This window comes from Leishmania braziliensis, chromosome 9 (genome assembly GCF_000002845.2).
Source record: "Leishmania braziliensis MHOM/BR/75/M2904 complete genome, chromosome 9".
Classification (NCBI taxonomy): domain Eukaryota; phylum Euglenozoa; class Kinetoplastea; order Trypanosomatida; family Trypanosomatidae; genus Leishmania; species Leishmania braziliensis.
In genome coordinates this window covers 71,420-86,428 of record NC_009301.2, presented here as the reverse complement: position 1 = coordinate 86,428, position 15,009 = coordinate 71,420, and the positions used below count along the sequence as shown (strand labels likewise).

The 15,009-nt window shown below is 60.2% G+C and overlaps 4 protein-coding genes across 4 annotated transcripts; all 4 read right to left on the bottom strand.

Annotated features, from left to right (window-relative positions):
- Positions 1-387: 387 nt before the first annotated feature.
- LBRM_09_0240 (putative ubiqitin hydrolase) lies at positions 388-3,138 on the bottom strand (the record flags this gene model as incomplete). The annotated part of the gene is made up of 1 exon (XM_001562590.1): positions 388-3,138. One exon carries the CDS (start codon positions 3,136-3,138, stop codon positions 388-390), a length of 2,751 nt encoding a protein of 916 aa, XP_001562640.1.
- Positions 3,139-4,850: 1,712 nt separating this feature from the next.
- On the bottom strand, positions 4,851-6,362 carry LBRM_09_0230 (putative heat shock protein HslVU, ATPase subunit HslU; the record flags this gene model as incomplete). Its single annotated transcript, XM_001562589.1, has 1 exon — positions 4,851-6,362. One exon carries the CDS (start codon positions 6,360-6,362, stop codon positions 4,851-4,853), a length of 1,512 nt encoding a protein of 503 aa, XP_001562639.1.
- A 2,776-nt stretch (positions 6,363-9,138) lies between these two features.
- Positions 9,139-11,616, bottom strand: LBRM_09_0220 (conserved hypothetical protein; the record flags this gene model as incomplete). The annotated part of the gene is made up of 1 exon (XM_001562588.1): positions 9,139-11,616. The coding sequence occupies one exon, from the start codon at positions 11,614-11,616 to the stop codon at positions 9,139-9,141; it is 2,478 nt and encodes an 825-aa protein (XP_001562638.1).
- A 1,932-nt stretch (positions 11,617-13,548) lies between these two features.
- LBRM_09_0210 (conserved hypothetical protein) lies at positions 13,549-14,469 on the bottom strand (the record flags this gene model as incomplete). The annotated part of the gene is made up of 1 exon (XM_001562587.1): positions 13,549-14,469. One exon carries the CDS (start codon positions 14,467-14,469, stop codon positions 13,549-13,551), a length of 921 nt encoding a protein of 306 aa, XP_001562637.1.
- Between the last annotated feature and the right edge of the window lie 540 nt (positions 14,470-15,009).

The window sequence follows — 15,009 nt, the reverse complement described above, 5'->3', positions numbered from 1 at the left end:
TCCCTCCCTTCCTCCCTCCATATAGCAAGACGCCAGCAGCAGCGCCGCCTTTGCACGTAATACTCTCTTCGCTACTTTTTCAGTTGCGTTGTGGTTGGCTCATCAACAAGGCACAACAGACACACGCGACACATTGCCACGACAGAGACGCTCGCGAGATGAGAGCCGGCCTCTCTTCTCTGCTCGTGCCCTCCCTCCCTCCCCTTGATTGAGCAGTTGAGCAGACATGCCTTCTCCACCTCGACAAGAAACACGCGCGGGTTCGAATTGTGTCAGTTGTCTTCCGTGTCGTCTCCTCTCACCGAAGCAGCAGCAGTAACACACACGTACACACAATGGGCCGCTGCAGGAGTTACTGTTGCGACTGTCTCACACCACAGTGGCGGCTCAGCGCTGGGAAGCACGGCGAGCTGCGCCGCTTCGCTGCCGCTCCGCTGCGTCGATGTCAGCGCAGAACTTCTCCTGCATCGCGCGCAGGGTCTCGTATTCGTTGGCCGTTACGGCTACGTTGCCGCCAAACGCGTTGTAGAAAATGGCGTAGTCCTTCTCTGTGATGGGCACGTAGAACCAGTCCACCGGCGGGCCGTGGACGTGGGGCACCTCCGCCGGCACCTTCACTGTCGCTGGAAAGATGGTCTGATACATGCTCACCCGCCCCTGATCCTCTGGGCGGCAGTAGCACAGACGATTCACAATCGGGCCCGGGTCATGCATGAAGGCGACGCGCTGAAGCCACATGCGCGAGATGTACACCCACGGGGCGGTCGCCACTGCTGTCGCGGAAGGTAGCCCGCCAGCCGCGGAGTCCGTCAAGTAGGAAGAGGCGGAGGTCGTGCTATGTGACTTGCTGATCGCTGGGCTTGCCACGTTTGCTGCTGCGTAGGCGGTAAGGTAGGGAGAGGAGGAGGAAGAGAGGTAGTAGCACGCCTTTCGGCGCAGCTGTTCCGCCTCGTCCGACTCTGGTGCCACCTGCACGAGGGGTTGACGGCGGTATAACAGGACGTACTCGGTGTCTGTCGCCACCACATCCTCCGCCTGCACAACCTCATCGTCGCTAATGTACACCCACGCCTGCCGCTCCTCCGTCGCTTTGTAGAGGAAGACGGTGTAATGGCCGCTGTCGTAGCCGCCGTGGTGGTTGACAATGCCGTCTAGCGTGTAGGTGGTTGCGATGGAGCTGGTGGGGCTTCTGGTACGGCTTTCGCTCGCGTGCTGCTGTTGGTAGGGCTCGGTAACGGTGTTCAACAGGCAGGGTGGGATGGGCTCAGCGAACGGTGCGACGCTGCTGTGCAGGTAGCGCCGCAGGTCGAGGTACTCCGGCAGCGGTGACCGCGTCTCGCTTCTCCCGTTGAGCAACGCCGCTGCCTGCGCTTCCGTCAGAGACCGCCATGAGGCAGGGAAAAAAACCGAGTCCGTCTTCTTGCTGTTGAAGAAGCGGCCGACTTCGAAGCGCTTCATGTGGATGAGCAAGTATTCGGGTAGGGCCAGGAGTGTTTCCGACTTGGTGGCTTCGCTGGTGGTGCCGCAGGTCTCGCAGCGGTACTTGTTACACCCGCGCAGCAACTCCGGCTCGAAATGAATATCGAGGCACTCGTCCAGCCACAGCGGGAGCGGGAACGGGTCCTGGAGGAGCCGCTTCAGGTGCTGCCACGCCGCCGCGCACAGGGAGAAGGGATTCCACCAGCTCAGACGAAAGGGCTTCTTCACGTGCTGCAGTTGCTCCTCCCAGTCAGCGCGGCGCGGCACGTTCGGGTGAGCCATCGCATAGCGCCGTCGCTGCTTTGCTGTCGGCACATCCAGCATCAACCCGTTGAAGGCGCTCACCACGCGCGACACTGCGCGGCAGTTGTGGCACTCCACCTGCGATAGTGTGTACCCCCGGAAACTGTCCAGCAGCGGGTTGAAGTGTAGTCGCGGCGGCTTGAAAGAGCCAGTGTAGGGCTTGCCTTGCCGGTGCTTCACACGCTGCTCAAGTACCTCATTCTCACGATTCACCTGCTCCATCAGTCGCAAAACAGCGAGGAAGTGCGCGCTGCGCGGACCCGGGAGGATGGCGTCTGTTCTAGAGGGGTGCCGCGACGACAGGGGGTACTCATCGACACTGTAGGGATCGCTGTAGTAGCGCTGGTGCTGCTCTGAGGGAGATGAGGGCCCAGCTCCCGAAAAAGGCGGGTTGACAGTCGTGACAAACCTCGCTGCTGGCGCGTCCTGCTGCAGTGCCGCGGCGTCCTCTTCAAACGACTGCAGGAGCTGAGCCAGCTCGACGTACTGGCCGCCTTCCTCCTCCAAGCTGGTCAGCAGCGACGTCATCATCTCTGATGCATCTTGCTGGCTTCTACCCTCAAACTGCGGATGCACGCTGGCGAGGGAGTCGAGCGCACGGATGGGCGAGATCGCCCTCTCACCGGCTGAGCATCCCACCTCCATGCGGGCGAGCAGGGCAGCAAACTCCTGGAAGAGTGCGTGGGTGGCGACACCCCCTTTCGGGTACAGCTTCGCCGTTGCCGCTGCAGCCACCGTCGCCACCGGTACTGATACGTTGTAGACGTTGAAGGCCGAGTGGCTTTGCATCCTCCGCGCAAACGGTGAGTTACGAACTGCGTAGACGAGAGCAGGGCAATTCACGAGCAGCTGCACACCCGCGTTGAAGTAGCACGTGTTGCCCAGGTTCTGAAGCGGGCATAGTACCATCGGGTTGAAATCATCTTCGCGGCTTGCCTGCGCCTCTGCACGCCGCTGAGACGCACTGGTGTCTTTCCACGTTACCTTTCGCGACGGCGCCGCCGCCATGTAGGTCGTGGCAGCTGTGTTGGCCGACGTGGCGACGGGAGAGGTGACGCCGCCAGTGGTCATGGTAGTGTTGGGGAGCCCCATGCCGTTGCCGCACACGGCGGCTCTGAGGCTCGCGGTGCTGCTACCACTCTGCGTCGTCATGTCCTCTGGAGTGGTCCTTGCAACCGGCGTTACGGTCTGTTTACGCCAATGTAGTGAGCTCAGCGCGGCGCCTGTCGGTGCGACGGTGCCCACGTCGCACGGCAGCTCGATCGCCTCGTCGAGTCCCACTTCAAAGGAGATCATCGGCTCTTCCTTGAGCAGCTCGTGGCGCGGCTGCCCCCGCGACGACGTCGTAGAGGACATGATAGACGGTGGGTGGATTGTGATTGGTTCGATGAAAATACAGCAGAAAGCGTAGGCGCATGCAAGAGAAGAAAGCACGGCGAGAGGGAGAACGAGGAGGTGCAAGGCCAAGCACTGCCGCCCCACCCTTCACAATGGTAACCCAGGCAGCCCCAGTTGACGCGTTCTACACCAAAACCACCAAAAACACCCCCCCCCTTTTACTACGTTACAAGCAGAGGAGTAGAACAGGCACAGCCAAGCAGCTGTACAGACGAGGAATCACAGCAAAGGGGGCACGAAAAAAGCAATGGGAAAGCAAAGCCCGTGGGCGGAGGGGAGGAAGAGAGCGAGGGATAAAATGCGATACACAGTTGGTATTGCTTGCACCGTACCGGGGTGTATGCGTCTGTGCACGTGCGCTTCTCTGTTGATTGAGGAACGTCAGGGAGGAGGAGAGAAGGGGGTGGGTGGGTGTGGGGGGGGGGGGGCGACGCTCACGACACGTACCTCAGCAGACCCCCACACACACACACTAGATAAGGAGAGGGATGAGAGACGCAACAGAGGCCCTCTTTCCTCTCTCCAAAGACACAGAGCAACAACAAGCACAGCAGAGGATGACACAGCCACAGACAGATGAACGTGGTATGTATGTATAACACGAGTCCGAAGTATACGCCGATGCGCTCAAGCGGAAAAAACGCGGCAGGTGGTGGCTGCAGTGAAGCGGGGAGAGGATGGAGGGAGGGAATGAGAGAGGCAGCGCTGTGTGTTACTCGACGTTCAATATGTTATCGCCGCTTTTCTCTCTCGCTCTTTTCTTATTTTGCTCAGTTGTAATCGCACGTGCGAGTGCGCAAGTGTGTGGGCACGCGCACCTGGGCGTATGCTTGAGAGATGCTAGGTATGGAGAAAGAGAGGGAGATGTAGACTGATATCGGTGTACGTGTAGGCTCGCACCGCCTACAAGACGGACAGGCAGCGGCAGTGCGTTATTGATGACGAGGGAGGGGAAAAATGAGGGGTGACGGAGGCCCGCACACGCCATGATGGGGCGTGCCGATATTGTGCAAGGTGGAGAGATGGCGCGAGACGGTGTCGATAAGGGCCCGTCACAGGGTGGAGAGCAGAGACGGAGCGAAGGAGAGAAGGACATCGTAGCGACGACGAGGGAGAAGCGGTGCCGAAGCACAAGCGGCTGGAGTGTGAATAGGCACAGAGGTGGGAGTGGGGAGCGTCATACAACCCATGCGTGTATGCGTGTAGGTGCATTGCAGGCAGGCCACACCCGGGTGAGCACGAAGCGAGCGTGGGAGTGCGCCAGCGGTGTGTTATGCGACCGGGGAGACCTGCAGAAAGTGCCCCCCTCCCCCCCCCCCCAACACACATAGAAGCACATTACGTTTGTTTAAGAGAAAGAACGAGGAGACCCAGATGGCGGGCGTGCAGATGGTGTCGGGGTAAGCTGCAGAGGAGCAAGAGCGCGCCGACGGCTATTCCCACGCACACAGGCATATGCCCGTCGGCGCATGCAGAGAGTCCGATGCGCGCCTTTTGTGGGAGAAGCCACACGAAACTCGAGCAACAACAGCGATCATTCCAGCCTGCACTGATCGACAACGACACGCACCTATCCACGCTCACAAATACAATGGCAGCGGAACGGAGGGGCGGGGGTACAGGGCCGCGCACGTGACAGTCACCTTGTCGCGTCCACCACTCCCACCCCCTCACAACAGATACTTAGCTAAGTTCACATTCTTCTGGAGTCTTTCCGTCGCCTCATGCACCACCTTGGCGTTGATCTCCACCTTCTTGCCCTCGTAATCTTCGCAGTTGAAGCTGTACGGGTCCATGACGCGCTCGAGAATCGTGTTGAGGCGACGGGCCCCGATGTTCTGACCTTGGGCGTTCACCGCGCAGGTCACCTTGGCGAGCTCATTGACGCCATCCTCAGTGAAGACGACTTCGATCTTTTCGGTCTTCATCATCTCCTCCTGTTGTCGCAGCAGGTTGAACTTGGGCTCCGTCAAGATACGGCGGAAGTCGTTCTCCGTCAGCGCCTGTAGCTCTACGCGCACCGGCAGTCGGCCCTGCAGTTCCGCGATCATGTCGGACGTCTTGACCACGTGAAAAGCGCCGGAGCAGATGAAAAGAATGTTGTCCGTCGCAATGACGCTGCCGTCCTTCATGGTGACGTTGGAGCCCTCGATCAACGGCAGCAGGTCTTGCTGCACTCCGGTGGAGCTGACGTCGGCGTTGGCGCTCGACGGCTCGGCAACTACTTTGTCGATCTCATCCACAAATATGACGCCCTCTTCTTCCGCCAGCGCACGCGCCAGTGTGTTTACTGAGGCTTCGTCGATGAGCTTGTCTAGTGCCTCTTGCGTGGCCAGCGGCACGGCGTCAGCCACCCGCTTTGTCACCGACACCTTCAGCCTCTTCGGCTCCCCACCCAGTCCCAACAGCATGCCAACCGACTGCAGATCAATGCCGCCTTCCTTCGGTGGCTTTGTCACTGCCTGCGGGGCGGTTATGTCGATCGTCACCATGTCGTCCTTGATCGGTTCCTCCTGGTAGTGCTCGCGGAAGTACTCAAAAGTGTGTGGCTGTGGCTGCTGCGGTGACTCCTCCGACTCTGATGCGCTGTCGTCTGCAGCTGCCGACGTCCCTTCCTCGGCCTTGCCGGCGCCAAGCAGGGAGCGGTCCATCCCTCGCATCCGCTGACTCACCGACCAGGCGCTATACACGGTGTCCAGCGCCATGTTCAGCGCCTCTGCGTGCCGCTCCGCCTCGAGCGCGCGCCTCGCCTTGAGCTTGGCGTTCGTGTACAGATCCTCGATAATGCTCTCGACGTCCTTGCCCTTGAAGCCGACCTCCGTGTACTTTGTGGCCTCGACCTTGATAAAGGGGGCGTCTGTGATGCGCGCCATGCGACGCGAGATCTCCGTCTTGCCGACACCGGTTGGGCCAATGAGTAGCATGTTCTTGGGCACCACCTCCTTCCGCAGCTCGGCATCGCTGAGCTGCCGACGACGCCAGCGGTTACGGAGTGCAATGGCCACGGCGCGCTTGCCCGCATCCTGTCCCACAATGTAGGCGTCCAGAATCTTTGTGATCGCCCGCGGCGAGAGATCATCGAGCTTGTTCGCCTTTTCCTTCGTGATCTGCACCACGTCAGGGGACGGTGTGCTGGCAGCGGCAGCCACGCAACGCAGCGGCCGAGATAGGAGGCGAAACATTTTCTTCTCACAGTTAAAACAAACAAAGGAGGGGGTAGGAGGGGGCGTAGCGGGGGAGTACGCGTGTGTTTATGGTGTGTATGGGCTGAGACGCAGGGGTGAAGGGGGACGAGCAACGACAGGGAGGGAGGGAGCCAGAAGGGGAGGGGGAAAAGATTAGTGAGGATGAAATGAACGCCAGCACAGCAACAGAAGCAACGATCAGCAGTGTGGGTCAACCGAATGAGCAGTAGGCAAGCACACGTGTGCGTGTGTGCGCCAGTGAACTGAGAAGGCCGCTTCAACTCGCGTCGGCGGAGGGAATTCTGCCTCTAACGTGCTCTCCTTTCATGGGCTCTCACCTTTTCAGTCTCCTGCAACGGTCGATACGATGCCAACTCAGTACACAGCGAGATGCCCGTCCTGCTTTCCCTTCTCAGGGGGGGAGGGGGCCGCTTCCCTTGAGTCATGAGCGGGAGTGCGAGGTGACGTGCGTGTGTGAGCGTTGTGCGAAGCCGGGCAGTAGAAAGGAGTAGGTCGATACACGAAGAGAGAACGAGGGAGATCACGATAATGTACGCGCGCGTAGAAGAGGTGTGCATATGCGTATGTTGACCCGCGTGTATGAGGATGGGGCCCCCTGCTTGCCACCACGGGCGTGGAAGCGTCCGTCGTTGCATGCTGCGGGAATGAGGGGAGGGGGAAAGCAGCGGCATTGCACTTTCCCCACACACCCCACCCCTCTTCGCGGAACTGGCGGCGCCACCACAGCCCAGCCACGTCTCTCTGCTGCCCCGCGGCGGAATCCGAGTCATCCAGCACCAGCCGCCCTGCCGCCGTATTGGGCCATGCGTCTAGCGGACTCTTCTCGTTTTTTCCCCTCGTCCCTCCTTTGCATTACGTGCTGGGCGATCGGCACCGCACGGGCTCAGGCGGAGCGCATGTCCTGATCCGAGCGGGCTGCGGCCAGGGTCCCTGGCCGAGGGTGCAAGCGGTGGCAGCCGTCGTGTGCGCAGTAGTGGGTGGTGTAGACGCATGCCGGACGTGCACCAGGAGGAGGCCGGCCAGCCTCAGGTCAGGGCCCCCTGAGGCCCTGCACCCTGCCTGGGTGCCATGCTTCGCCCTCCGTCGCTTCAAGCTGCGGCACCCCGTAACCCGGTGTCGAGGTTCTCCGCCGTCGACTCCTCCAGACTCGGCGGCGCCATTCGGGGTGCTCTCGTCATTCTTCCGGCATCGGTTTCCTCATCAGCCCGCCCAGTTGCGTGTAGGAGGTGCCACACTATGTCGCAGGCATGCGCTGTGGGGTTGATGGGTATGAATGTCCTCACGCCTTGCTCGGATGCGATACGCCATACTAGCTGTGCTTCACGGCGCGTGCGCACAGTGCTCGCAAGTGTGGGATCCTAAGGCCTGTCTCAGGACGACGGTGTTGACTGGGTGGCTCGCTGTCCCCATCGTCCGTTTCAGTCAATACAATGCGTTGGAGGCGTGTCTGGATGACTTGCCCGCATGCGCCGCGACAGTGGGATGAGTCCGCGGCAGTAGGGGCGTTCCGCCCTCTCCGGAAGCCGCGCGCCCTTAACAGGAGTGGGTGTATCGAGCAGAGAGGATCCCCGTGCTTAGGCACGCGCCTGCGCACAAAGAGTCCATCGCCTGCCCTCCCCCCCGAAGGGCCACAGAGGGGGCAGCGATAAACACCCAAGAGGGGAACTCCATGCAGCGCGGGTGAGGTGTGCGCAATCGCATCACTGCGTGCGCGGTCATGACGCAAAGTGCGGCGGTGCTCTTTGAGCGGCCCGCAGATCTCGCGCAGCGCACCCGGCACAACGCCGAGTCGGCCGCTCTCGTGGTGAACACAGGCGGGGGTGGGCGCACCACAGGGCCAGCGGAGCAGTAGGGACAGCACACCATCTGCACCGCATGCTGCCGCTGCCTGTTACCCGCAGTTGCAGGAACCCCCAGTGCAGACAGGTGCTCGTGTGGTGCTGGGCGAGCATGGCCTTCTGTCGCCTCGGAAGCTCCACGTCCCTCCTCCTTTGGTGTGAAAGACGGATGCCGAGGCGAGGGGCTCTTGTTTCAACGTGTCACGGTCGTGCATTGTGCAATTTCGGGAATGTCGGCCTCGCGCCTGAGATGCAAACCGAGAGAGAGTCGGCCAAAGATCCGCGCAGGTGGAGGGGGGTGAGGGGGGGGGAGGAAGTTTTACCAATGAGCAAGAAGATGCGGAGAGGAGAGGGGTAGAGCCGAGGAAGAGAGAAGGAGTCGCCGAAGAGGGACGTTTGTACGTGCAGGACTGGGGCAGGGTGAGAGGCGGTGGGTGCTGACCAGGCGGTGGGCCAGCACCCCGCGCGCAGGATGAGTCACTTCCTTTGCGTTTCTCACTGGCTCACGGCGGACAGGGGCCGACAGAGAAGGACTAAGAGAGGGAGGGGGGGAGGGAGTGTTGGGGTGGAGAGGCGATCGACAAGGCTGGAAAACGGTGCCGACACAGTGGAGGATTAAGAGACCAAACGCACACCGACGCACTGAATGCGCATGCGCCATGCGTGTCCTTCAGGGTGCCTTGTTTCGCCCGCCCCATCTACGCACACAGGGAGGCACAATTGATCCCAGTTGAACGAGGCAATCCCCGCACCCACACCATGAGATGGGAAGGGGGCGGCAAACGACGAGCGTGCCCCAACCCGCTGCTCTACGCCTCGCCTCGTTTTCCTTTCCTCCTCGCCCGTGATAAAGCGGGTCTGGCGCAGAGCCCCTCCCTTCTTCCCACCAGAAGGGCAGTTACGCGCGTGTGGCGCTAGAACGAATCGCTTCCCGTCAGCATCGGGCCGTACCGCCGTGCAACGTGGGTCATAGCAATCACGACAAAGCTCACCGCAAGGAAGAACGTCAGCAGTGTTGGTCTCACGACGTCGTCGTAGCGAATTTTGCGGCGCGCATAGACACGCCTGGAGCGCGCCTTGAAGGCAACATACGCGTACACCTGCGTGAGGAGGGCGATGACGACCATGACAACCCCCGTCACAACGTGGAAGTTGTCCTTCCAAAATGGTGAGTAGTTGGCGACGTCTTCTGGCAGAAAGAGCCCCTTGCCGAACTGAATGCTGGACAGGCCTAGGAGGCCAAACTCTGTGGCGAGCTGCATCCACTTGGCCATGTACCGCTCCGAGGTCAACAACGTCTTGGGGTCGTATTTCTGTGGCACTTTGATGCGCTTACCTGTCTGCCACGGGATCTTGCCGTAGAACACTTGTGCGAACGCGTTCTTGCCGTCCTTTGGGTCGTAGCAGAGCGGCTCCGTGCCGCTCTCCGAGTAGGGGTAGAGGTGGAAGGTGGTGTATGCCATATGGCGCCGATCCACCGGGTACTGCACCACGGGGAAGAGGCCAAGCTGTGCCCCGCCGGCGCCGGCTGACGTTGCCGACATCTCTGCTCCCTGGGCCCCCTCTTTCATGCTCTTGTTTGCCTTGCCGTCCGCAACGCCATCCACAACGCCGACGGAGTTCGTTGTCGACGCCGCGACCATTGACGCATTTGCCGAGCTCTCCGCGGTCCTGTTGGCATCGTGCTGGAGGATGCGTAGAACACGCTGGTAAATCTTGGCGTAATCTGTACGAGGCAGGAATTGCGCCTCCGACGCCCCTACCGTCTGCGTCTGCGCCGGGTTGGTACCGAATATCAAACGATCGGCCGTGCGCTCGAGGCAGCCAGCGGCCAGGCCCATCGTCGGGTCCCAGAGGTGCACCTCCGGCTTCGTCGAGGCGCGGATGTCGATGTTGAGCTGGTGTATCCAGTACGGTACCATGCTGATGAAGGAGGTGTGCCCGTACAGGGAGGCGATGCCGTGCGCGTACTTGCTGAACTTGGGGACGCTCTCCATGTAGCGGCACCCCATCAGCTCTTCGATCCATGGAGCAATACGCTCATTTTCAGTGCACTGCAGCTTCACTTCGACCACCGCGTAGGGGAAGTGGGAGACAGGCGAGTCGCCGCCGGTGTAGCGCCAGTGATGGTCGAGTCCAAAGTCTTCGGCAGACATGTGCAGACCCGTGTCGATGCTCACACGCACCTTCTGGTCGGCACCGCGCTGAAAGGCAGCTCGGCCGCACTGTGTTCGCAGCACCGGCTTCAGATCGTAGGCATGTATCTTCGAGAGAATCTCCGTCGCCAGGGACTTGAAATTTTCCTGCTCCTCTTCGCTCGCGTTTTTACGCTTCAGCTTCTCCAGCGCCGGCAGCAGGCTCAGCTGCGCATGCACAAACGCATCCACCTCCTTCTCTTTGATGGCAAAGCGGCGCTTGTTGCTGCGCTCGCCGCTCCACGCCTCGTGGTGCACCTTAATCTCCATGAACACATTGTCGTCTTCCTGCAGCGCATTCCAGTCCTCGGAGTACGTGTCCGAGTACCACCGCATGCGGATCAGCGTGCTCCCCTCAATGCGCTCCAGGCGGCGGTGGTAGAGGAGGAATTTGTTGTTGTCGTAGTAGACGGAGCTGACGGGCGAGAAGAGGCGGAACGGGATGCCCGCCGTTTTACACTCCTGGTACGTGTCCTTGAAGGTGCTGAGCGGCAGGTGCGGGATAATACGTGCAATGACGAAGGGGAGGTCCTGAAGGTGCACCCAGTACTTAACGGAGCGGCGGTCAAACACCTGCGAGCCCTCGGAGCCGGTGGGTATGCTCAATTTCCCCTTGGCCGAAATGCGCTCCTCCGTCTGCTTGACGCAGTCGTAGACGCGCGAAAGGAGGAGGAAGACCTCCTCGACAGAGATTTGATCGTAGTCATACTCGACGTAGATGTTCTTCCAGCGGTCGCCGGTTGGGCCCAACACAGCGTATCGGTACATGCGGCCAATGATGTGCTCGATGGTGTCAGTGTTGAGATTGCGGCACTCGACGAAGCGGAGCAGCTCGTGCACGATAGCATCCGCGATGAGGCGTGCCTCGCGCGGCAGCAGGCGCTTCCCCTTGTCCTTGGGCGCGCTGGCCAGGGTGATACTCCAGTTCGTCAGCACCTCCTCCTCTGTCAGGTACTTGGAGCACTCGTAGAGGCGCAGTGACATCTTCAGCAACTCCTCCTGCTTGCGTTCGCACCACTCGTACACGCGCATTTTCTGTGACAGGAGAGAGGTGTAGAGCTCATCCGGGGTCGACGGGTTGGCGATGTTTTCCTTCATGCGGTGGAGAATGTCTTTGGTTGCCTTGTAGTCCACATAGGCGCCCTGGTCCCGGAAGTCCGGGTATATGGCGCTACGCCATGCCTTGCTGTACGGCATGATGGTGGCGCGGAGTTAGCTTAGTTAGGATAGAGTGGAAGAGGCACGCACGTGCGCGCCTCTTCTTGTTCTCTTGATGCGCCCAGGGTGTATGTTCAAGCGATAGACAAAATGTGGGTGACACAGCACGATGTTGCTGTGCCCCCCACCCTGCGGATAAAGAGAGAAGGAAAGACGTGTGTGTGTGTGTGTGAGAGGGGGGGGGGTGGTATCCGCGTGTGCGGCTCTCGCGGTAGCCGCTCAAACGCCGGGGGGGGGGGATGAAGTGGGATGAGAACACACAGCAGCAAACGTTGTGACAGTGCGAGCCGCAGCGCCACTGACAACTCTGAGGAGAGAGGGAATGAGGGGATGGAGCAAAGTGGGGTGAAGGGCAGCAGCGAGCCAACAGCTCACGCACATCCATGCGATCGCTTGGCTATTCAAAACAGTGCATGACAACGAAAGGAAAAAAATAGCGGCTCTTTCTGCTCAACGTGTTCACTTCGAGGCCATTACACCACACGAGTTCAACTACACTCGACGGTCTTGCACCGGCCCATCACGTGGCGCAAAGCAGCAATAGCCACACGCGTTACACTAGTGCGCCGGCTCAGTCACCTGAGCACCTGCCCCTGCTTCACGCTTCGCCCACCCTCGTCTCGCAGATTGCTTCCCAGCTGTTCCCATCGTGCCGGTAGCCACCTGGGGTATCTCTTGAGGTGGTTCACATTGCCCACACGTAGGCTATGAAGGCCGGGTGACATCCATTCGAGGCACATTGACACTCTGCCTATCACACGGATGGCACAAGCGTGTTTACTGTCTCAGGCCGCTGCGCTGCAATGCCAGCCGGGGGCTCTGCCGTCGACATGAGTGAGAGCAGCTGAAGCAAAACTAAGAAGAGACTTGACTGCGAGAGGAGAGACGTACTGCGTGGGCAGGAAAGGAGAGAGACTAGTGGAAGGCTATGCAGAAGCGCAGCCCCACGCTCAACCCCCTTCCACCGATTACTCCATCACTGACTATCCTTTGTGTGTTATCGTATGACTCGCGGAGAGAGGGGCAGGAGCAAGTGAGAGCGCAAAAGGGATGGTGCCTAGGCGGGTTGACCAAAGTGGAGGAGGAATTCGAGTTGCAGCCTAGCGATGCGTACACACACGATTTGGTCTAGCGCCTTCTCTGTCATGTACTTCTTGTCCTTTCTTTTGATGATCTCTCAAGATGATATTTTCCCCAAGTGGGGCGGCAACTGTGCGTGCGGCGAGAGGTGGGCGGGTGGAGAGGAGGGGAGAGGAGAGGACAGGGCGGCTGAGAGAGGACACGCACGTACACAACACTGATAAACAAATGAGAAGAAAAAAGACACAACAGGAGAACAGACGAGCAAACGTACAACAGGCGCACCTGCACGGGGATCCTCAGCACACACGGGCAGTGATAGTCCGCAGCCTTTGTCGTCGTCGGAGATGCTTCACATCAGATGCCGTGCAGAGCTTGAGTACATCATAAACCCTCCGTGCGGACCCGCCTGGGGATGAAGAGAGAAGTGAGGTGAGGTGGCTTGAAGAGGAAAGCCAAAATACTTGCCAGTAGCAGCGGCTGGCTAGCCCACAGCAGCAACAACAAAAAGAGGATGAGGTGTCGTGATGAGCGTCAGTTGAGGTGGTGGGGGTGGGCGGAATGCGGAGAGAGACACGGGGACCACAATGAGGACAGCCAAGCCGGGGAGGCTCTCGTTCCACTCTGCTGACGCTTTTTATGTACATTCTAATCCCTCTCACTGTGCAGAGGGGGGGGGGCGGAGCGGGTCGTCTGACGTGACACGGACACACACATTGTGCGTGTGCAGATGAACGAACTGTACTACCGCCCACCCCTTCTCTTACACTCCTCTGAGCAGCAAGAGAACAGCAGCGCCGACGGATTCGGAGAGGGGCGCTGCGGTGCATGTTAGACAACCGCCGGGGGGTCGTACTCGATGGGCTTCGTGTAGATGTGCCGGTACGGGTCGTTCCCGGCCGGGATCCACGGCTTGTAGGCGCTCTCTTTCTGCCGCATTGCCCGTACCTTCTGCTCCTTCACGTCGTACGGGTCCTCCTGATACTCTGGTTGTTTCAGCAGATCAGGGACAAGGGCGCCACCAGGCACCCACGGTTTGCGGCCAGCAGAAATGCCAGATGTAGCCTGCTGGGACGACGGGCTGCGCTTGGGTGGCAGCGGCTTTGTCAAACTGTACACGCGACTCACGCCGTGCTTGCTCTCATCAAAGCAGCCGCTGGCATGAACGGCGCTGCGGAAGGGTGAGCCCATGCGCCTCGTTGTTTCATACTTGCTCTCGAGTGCCTCGCGGCGCATGTTGCCCTCGTACGGGTCCGCCACATACTGCACCTCGCCTGCCTGTGCAATCGTGAGACCTGTGTAGCCGTATGTGCCCTTTTTAGGCGGGTTCACGATGAAGTTGCGCTTCGCTGCTGCCGTCTCGGCTTTGTAGTCTGCGGCTGTCTTGATGGGCGGAAACTCGGTCTCGTGGCGGATCGGTGCCTTCTCGCTAAAGGTGCCGTAGTAGTCGCCCTTGCCGCTGCTCTTCTTGCTGCCCCCGACGGGGCGGAACGGCGGTGGGGCTGCGGCACCACTGCCTTGTCCCATCTTGCCACACGTCGAGGCACCCTCGCGGAAGGGCCCAGCAAAGCCAACAGAGCGGTACGGGTCACCGGTTGAGAGCGATACGAAGGGGTCAAAGGTGGCATCGGTGATGTGTGGGTTACGTTTTGCGGAGACCACAAACGGTTGTTGCCCCGTCGCCTTGTGGGTGGGCCCCTGGCGCTTGTCGTACTCGTCGCCGACGCAGAGGTACACCGGCGCGCTAAACATTTTCTGATCCGCCGGGGTGAATGCGAATGGCGGGCGGTGGGCGTGAAGAAGAGGAAAAAAATGCGTCAGGGAGTGAGGTAGCAACGACAGCGGCGGCAGCGGCAGCGGCAGCACGGGGGGTGGCGGCGGAGAGGGTGGCGCTGTATGTATGTATGGATGTATTAGGGAGAGAGTGGGATGCGTGTGCAGTGGGTGGGGTGAGGAGTGCGCAGTGGAACAGCGTCATGGCGCAAAATGGCGAAAGAGATGAGTGGGAGGGAGAGAGACACATGGTGGTGCGGTGAAAGCGGCCAGGGACGCGGGTCTGTGCCAACGTAGCGTGCAGCCAGTGCGTAGGGAGAAAGGCGAGCGAACGAGCGCGCGGTGGTGAGGGGGGGGGGGGGGGAAGAGCCTTTCCTTCATTCCCACCCAACTCCTTAGGTGTGGCATTGTGAGCATAGGAGTTCTTCAGTGTTGGTCTCAATCGCTACTATCTCGCCTCGACTCGCCCCCCCTCCCTCCTCTCCCCACACATGCAGTCGGCTGTACATGACTTCCACA